The 7,460-nt window shown below is 41.9% G+C and overlaps 1 protein-coding gene across 1 annotated transcript in view; it reads left to right on the plus strand.

The window, feature by feature from the left end:
* The first annotated feature begins 1,457 nt into the window (after window positions 1–1,457).
* LOC112076086 (sodium-dependent neutral amino acid transporter B(0)AT1-like) overlaps window positions 1,458–7,460 on the plus strand; it is an 8,775-nt gene continuing 2,772 nt past the window's right edge. The window contains exons 1-4 of the mRNA XM_024142975.2: window positions 1,458–2,203; window positions 4,098–4,238; window positions 5,955–6,092; window positions 7,021–7,202. Coding sequence (XP_023998743.2) covers window positions 2,002–2,203; window positions 4,098–4,238; window positions 5,955–6,092; window positions 7,021–7,202 — 663 coding nt within the window. The 5' untranslated portion in view covers window positions 1,458–2,001. The remainder of the gene's footprint in view (window positions 2,204–4,097; window positions 4,239–5,954; window positions 6,093–7,020; window positions 7,203–7,460) is intronic.

The raw sequence follows: 7,460 nt of genomic DNA on the forward strand, positions 1-7,460 counted from the left end.
AGGGTAACATCACCCTAGCTCTCATTTTAATACACCAATGGTAACATTATATGGTTTTACCTCATTTAAATAAGAACATCTTGTACCCAACATCAGAGAAGGTGTGTTTGCAGATGGGGGTGTGGTTTATATTGCTAGGTAGCTACTCTACTGGTGCCAACATTTTACTGTAGGCTGTCAGCAAAAGATAATAAAACGTTTACACTATTAATCTATGTCAAAGATACTTATCTTTCCCCTTTCATCTGTCTGGTGTTAGCTAGTTACTGGCTAGCTAGGTCTTCATCTGTGTCTGGTGTTAGCTAGTTACTGCCTAACTAGGTCTTCATCTGTGTCTGGTGTTAGCTAGTTACTGGCTAGCTAGGTCTTCATCTGTGTCTGGTGTTAGCTAGTTACTGGCTAGCTAGGTCTAGGTCTCAACCAGCATGATTCAAAAGGGGGGTCAGTTAAAACTCTGACGCAGTTGTCATGTCAACACATCTGTCCGTGCTGCTGTGAACCGCATCACAAGAGACATGCCAGACGGGAGATATATATATATTTTTTTAATGGACATCATTGATGCAATTTCAATGTTGTGAGTTGATTTAGCTTGAGATGGTTTTACTGCAACACTGCTCACTGTATACAAGTTTCTTGACATTGGTGTTTCAAAGAGCCTGTCAGTCAAGACGAGCTCTGAATATAAGCTCCCTGTTCACTCAGCCTGTCTTTTCAAACTTCCTGGTAGTTAGTCCTGAGAGAATTTTCTTTCAAAAGTTCAGCATTTCTACCCCCCCCCCCCCCCCCCAAAAAAGTATTTATTATATATAGATGATATTTAAGTTACTCAAAAGACGTATTTTACATGGGAATCAAAATGACTGTCCGGGACCTTTAAACTAGAAGTAGACTGTACAGATCGTGTAAATATGACATGTTTAATTAGTCCACATTTGCCCACTCCGTACTGTATATTTACTATGTACATGGAAAGATAAGTGTTGATGGGAAGGATGTGTGTCAACATGTTGGTAAATGAGAGGAGGAAACCAATACCGCATCAGTGACCTTTCGGTCACGAGTGAGCTAGACTACATTCCTTTCTGTGTTCTATTGTTCTAGCGCGTTCTATTGTTCTAGCGCGTTCTATTGTTCTAGCGCGTTCTATTGTTCTAGTGTGTTCTATTGTTCTAGTGTGTTCTATTGTTCTAGTGTGTTCTATTGTTCTAGCGCGTTCTATTGTTCTAGCACGTTCTATTGTTCTAGCGCGTTCTAATAAGGAATAGGCTGCCCTTTTGGATGTAGACCCTCACTTCCTTCTGGAAAACAATTAGCCAATTACGTAACTGCTCTTCACATGATGTTTTAACCATTATAAAGATGGTTGACCTTTTAGCTGCCACAACCTGCTGACGATATATATAATATCTCACTGGCTCAGATGAATCCTCAGATAACTGGAAGCCACTGTGAAACCAAAGTTCAGCAGAAGTGCTGTGACAGTCCCCCTTGAAAGAAGACATTTAGAGGGTAAAGGTCACACAAGGTAGGCAGGACACACGCAACAGTCAACCAGCTGACAGTAGAGAGGCTAGATACCCCTTGGCAGTGAACTAGCTGACAAGTAGATAGGCTAGATACACTCGGCAGTCAACCAGCTGACAGGTGAGAGGCTAGATACACTCGGCAGTCAACCAGCTGACAGGTGAGAGGCTAGATACACTCGGCAGTCAACCAGCTGACAGGTGAGAGGCTAGATACACCCGGCAGTCAACCAGCTGACAGGTGAGAGGCTAGATACACCTGGCAGTCAACCAGCTGACAGTAGAGAGGCTAGATACACTCGGCAGTCAACCAGCTGACAGTAGAGAGGCCATTCAGTTCCTTTTGTTGTCTACAACCATCCTGAGACCCTTTCTGGGTGAACAATAAAGCCAGCAGCTGAAAGAGAAAGAGAGAGAGAGACGGAGAACTGTACCTTCATTGGGTGAGGAAGACTTCACTATCCAGCCGGTCGCCATGAGATTCCCCAAGCTGCCCAACCCAGGTCTGGATGACCGGATCCCGTCTCATAAAGAGCTGGAGAGGATGGAGAAGGAGGAGGCTGGGGACAGGCCCAAATGGGACAACAAGACCCAGTACATGCTGACCTGTGTGGGCTTCTGTGTGGGGCTGGGGAACGTGTGGAGGTTCCCTTACCTGTGTCAGAGCCATGGAGGAGGTAGGGGAGAAAGAGGGGAGGGGGTTTGATTGTATGCAACGTTTTTGTAAATTAATGAAAAGGAATTTGAGTTACGCATTTTTTCACTGTAGAAATTAAACAGGGAAAACTACAAACTATAGTGAGATTACAAAACATTAGGAACACCAGCTCTTTCAATGACATGCACTGACCAGGTGAATCCAGATGAAAACTATGATCCCTTATTGATGTCACCTGTTCAAATCCACTTCAATCAGTGTAGATGAACGGGAGAAGACAGGTTGAAGAAGGATTTTTAAGCCTTGAGACAATTGAAACATGGATTGTGGACATGTGCCATTCAGAGGGTGAATGGGCAAGGCAACACATTTAAGTGCTGCTGGGTTTTTCATGCTCAACAGTTTCCCGTGTGTATCAAGAATGGTCCACCACCCAAAAGACATGGGCCATCATCCCTGTGGAACGCTTTCGACACCTTATAGAGTCCATGACCAGACGACTTGAGTCTGTTCTGAGGGCAAAAAAAAAAGTCTACATTGGGAAAGGTGTTCCTAATGTTTTGTACACTCAGCGTACATACCCTTGACATAAGTAGTTAAAAAGGTGGAATCCCCTGTATACAATTAGTAGGATAATTTATTTGCACATACAGAGATAGCAGAATACTATATTGATTATGATATTAGTTGTCTGATTGAATAACGAGTGACTCTCCATTTGTTTTGTGGTATGGGTGAAAGTAAATGTTACTCTAGATGATTACGACTGATAGGGAACTGTCGTAAATTTCATTTGGGATTCCTCAAAACCCAATAATGTACAGTATTTGAGAGGATTGCTAGTCATGGTTTGAAATCTTAACAAGTAAACAAAACAAATGAGTAATCATTCTCAACTTGTTATTAAAAAACGTTTTCAAACTATCTACTGGGTATTTTAACACAGAGAAACCCCCTGGTATATGTGTTTGTCCTCTGTATGCATTGCTGTACCTAGTTTGCATAATTGTTTTGACGCTTCAACACTAATAATTAATAACACTTTAAAGTAACTGTCCAATGATTCCAGCTCTCTATTAAATATGACCTATATTTACTTAAAATAGGAGTTAAATATTAACAAAACAATGATTCCAGATCTCTATTAAATATGACCTATAATTACTTACAATAGGAGTTAAATAGTTACAAAACCATGGTAATTAAGTACGTAAAAAAGAAGGTTTTCTGTGTTGAAATGGTGTGTGCGTCATTAAAAAAATAGACCGCTGATTGGCAGCTTATCCTCCTCTAGACTTCTGATTGCCAGTTTATCCTCCTCTAGACTTCTGATTGGCCAGTTTATCCTCCTCTAGACTTCTGATTGGCCAGTTTATCCTCCTCTAGACTTCTGATTGGCCAGCTCATCCTCCTCAGGAGTATGACATCATACTCTATTAGGAAATAGAAAGTTTGAGGTGGGGTTTTTGAGCTTTGGCCACAAATATGAGTATAGGGTGGCAGGTAGCCTAGCGGTGGGCCGGTAACTGAAAGGTTGCTGGTTTGAATCTCTGAGCCGACTAGGTTAAAAATCTGTTAATGTGCCCTTGAGCAAGGCACTTAACCCTAGTTGCTCTGGATGAGAGCGTCTACTAAATAACTAAAATGTCAAATGTAGGACGAGTCAACAACATTATTTGGGTAATATGATCTAAGAGATAACAGAATATGAGCTTTTAAAAAGAGGGATTTTTCACTGGAGAGTTAATTTAAAATGGTATTATCTGAAAATCTTCAACACTAACACTTTTATAACACAATAATACAACTGTTACTGTTGTAATATTGGAGATATGTTCAGTGGAGTATTGTTGATATGTCAACTGATCAAAACAACCAACAAGAGATTCCAATTTCAATCTTGTGTTCCAAAGGAGCGTTTATGATCCCGTTCCTGATCCTGCTGGTTCTGGAGGGGATTCCACTGCTGCACCTGGAGTTTGCTATCGGACAGCGCCTCAGGAGCGGCAGTGTGGGAGTCTGGGGCTCTGTCAACCCTTACCTCACTGGCATTGGTGGGTGACAGTCCATTCCTGATTACGGTATCTGTGTGGAATTCCTGTGATCATGTGATCATGTGATCAAAACCCTTGCGGCTTCAGGAATATGGTTATAAGTAGCTATAAGTTTGTATGTTTCGAAATATTATGTATTATGTATAGCATACTTTAATATACAGTACCAGTCAAAAGTTTGGAAACAGCTACTCATTCAAGAGTTTTGCTATATTTTTATTATTTTCTATATTGTAGAATAATAGTGAAGATATCCAAACTATGAAACAACACATATGGAATCATGTAGTAACCAAAAAAAAGTGATAAACAAATCAAAATATATTTTATATTTCAAATCAAATCAAAGTTTATTTGAGGAGCTTCAAAGTAGCCACCCTTTGCCTTGATGACAACTTTGCACACTCTTGGCATTCTCTCAACCAGCTGAATGAGGTAGTCACTTGGAATGCATTTCATTTAACAGCTGTGCAAAGTTGTAGAATTGTATTTGTAGAATTTCTTTCCTTCTTAATGCTTTGAGCCAATCAGTTGTGTGGTGAAAAGGTAGGTGTGGTATACAGGAGATACCCCTATATGGTAAAAGACCAAGTCCATATTATGGCAAGAACAGCTCAAATAAGCAAAGAGAAATGACAGTCCATCCTTACTTTAAGACATGAAGGTCAGTCAATCTGGAAAATTCCAAGAACTTTGTAAGTTTCTTCAAGTGCAGTCGCAAAAACCATGAAGTCCTATGATGAAACTGGCTTTCATGAGGATCGCCACAATTGCTGCAAAGAAGCCACTATTAAAGGACACCAATAACAAAAAGAGACTTGCTTGGGCCAAGAAACACGAGCAATGGACATTAGACCGGTGGAAATCTATCCTTTGGTCTGATGAGTCCAAATTTGAGAGTTTTGGTTCTAACCGCCATGTCTTTGTGAGGTGCAGAGTAGGTGAACGGATGATCTTTGCATGTGTGGTTCCCACCGTGAAGCATGGAGGAGGTGGTGTGATGCTGTGGGGGTGCTTTGCTGGTGACACTGTCTTTGATTTATTTAGAATTCAAGGCACATTTAACCAGCATGGCTACCACAGCATTCTGCAGCAATATCCCATCCCACCTGGTTTGCGCAGAGTGGGACTATCATTTGTTTTTTAACAATGACCCAAAACACACCTCCAGGCTCCTTAAGAGCTGTTTGATCAAGAAGGAGAGTGATGGAGTGCTGCATCAGATGATCTGGCCTTCACAATCACCCGACCTCAAKCCAARTGAGATGGTTTGGATGAGTTGGACTGCAGAGTGAAGGAAAAGCAGCCAACAAGTGCTCAGCATATGTGGGAACTCTTTACATAGTTTTGGAAAATCATTCCTCATGAAGCTGGTTGAGAGAATGCCAAGAGTGTGCAAAGCTGTCATCAAAGCAAAGGGTGGCTACTTTGAAAAATCTCTAATATAAAATATATGTTGATTTGTTTAACACTTCTTTGGTTACTACATGATTCCATATGTGTTATTCCGTAGTTTTGATGTATTCTATTCTACAATGTAGAAAACAGTTAAAAAAAATATAAAGAAAAACCCTTGAATGAGTATGTGTGTCCAAACTTTTGACTGGTACTCTATATACTGTATATACTTGGACATAGAATACTTGAATAAACTTGAATATGCTTATAATTCACTGGAATGTACAGGGAATGTAAATGGCATTTGTTCTGAAACAGGTATTGCCTCCATGTTGGTATCATTCCTGGTTGGGATGTACTACAACACCATCATGGCCTGGATCATGTGGTACCTCTTCAACTCCTTCCAGGACCCCTTGCCTTGGAGTCAGTGTCCCCTCAATGCAAACAAGACAGGTACAGAATTTCCTTCGTGAGTAACAGTTGGTATTGGAAGCGACCTTAACTCAATACGTAGCTACCTCGGTTACCCAGCTACCTCGGTTACCCAGCTACCTCGGTTACCTAGCTACCTCGGTTACCTAGCTACCTCGGTTACCTAGCTACCTCGGTTACCCAGCTAAACCTCGGTTACCCAGCTACCTCGGTTACCCAGCTACCTCGGTTACCTAGCTACCTCGGTTACCCAGCTACCTCGGTTACCCAGCTACCTCGGTTACCTAGCTACCTCGGCTACCTAGCTACCTCGGTTAAGATGTCCAGACCTCTTGGCGTAAAGGTTTAAGGTGTTGGCTTGGCAGTCGCTGGATCCGAGTTCGAGTCCCGGTCAGGGCTACCCCCCGTGAATTCACTACAGTATCATCAAAACCTGGACCCAAAAAATATATCTTAACTTAGCTAGCTAGCCTAATACCAGCATGATAGCAAGCAGGATCAGCTCACGGGTTAACTGACAACGTCACGAAAACGATGCACACACGTCGATGGGGAAGAAGTCCGTGTGTAATTATTTAAGATGGTCAGATAGCTAGCAACTAGCATATAACTATATGAATATATATATATATATATAACTAAGCTAGCAACAATGACAAGAAGCTGCCTTGAGGGGGAATCGTAGGTAGCTGTTATTAATACCATGTTGTTTTGAGGGGTTTCTGACTCGTCTCGTCTATGCTGAATCATGCCGAATCATGCTTTTTCATGCTGAATCATTCTGTATCACGCCGAATCATGCTGAATCATGCTGAATACATTGGCAGTAGATAGCTAGCTAGTCAAACATTGAGAATTCAAACCCGACCCAACTTCTATCTCATTTTCATCTTAGCTGTTATCATTTTAGATCCAGACAGGCCTTTTAAACAGTTTTGAATATCGGCAGGTCTGGTGTCAGAGTGCGCACGGAGCTCCTCCGTGGATTACTTCTGGTACAGAGAGACACTGAACACCTCTACGGCCATTGATTTATCCGGAGGCCTTCAGTGGTGGATGGTGCTAGCCCTGGTGTCTGCCTGGACTTTACTCTATGTCTGCTGTATCAGGGGGATCGAGACTACTGGCAAGGTACCATCTCAGATTCACTCTCTCCCTGTTTATGAGGGAGGTCAAATTTCAGTAAAAATAATGGCCTGCCTTGGGAATGGTGCCAGTTGTCTTATCGCTGATGTTTCTCTGTAACTCTCTCTGTCTCTCTCTCTCTCTCTCTGTCCCTCTCTCTCTGTCTCTGTCTCCTCTCTCTCTCTCTCTGTCTCTCTCTCTCTCTGTCTCTCTGTCTCTGTCTCTGTCTCCTCTCTGTCTCTCTCTCTCTCTCTCTCTCTCTCT

This window comes from Salvelinus sp. IW2-2015, unplaced genomic scaffold, assembly GCF_002910315.2.
Source record: "Salvelinus sp. IW2-2015 unplaced genomic scaffold, ASM291031v2 Un_scaffold3559, whole genome shotgun sequence".
NCBI classification, from domain to species: Eukaryota; Metazoa; Chordata; class Actinopteri; order Salmoniformes; family Salmonidae; genus Salvelinus; species Salvelinus sp. IW2-2015.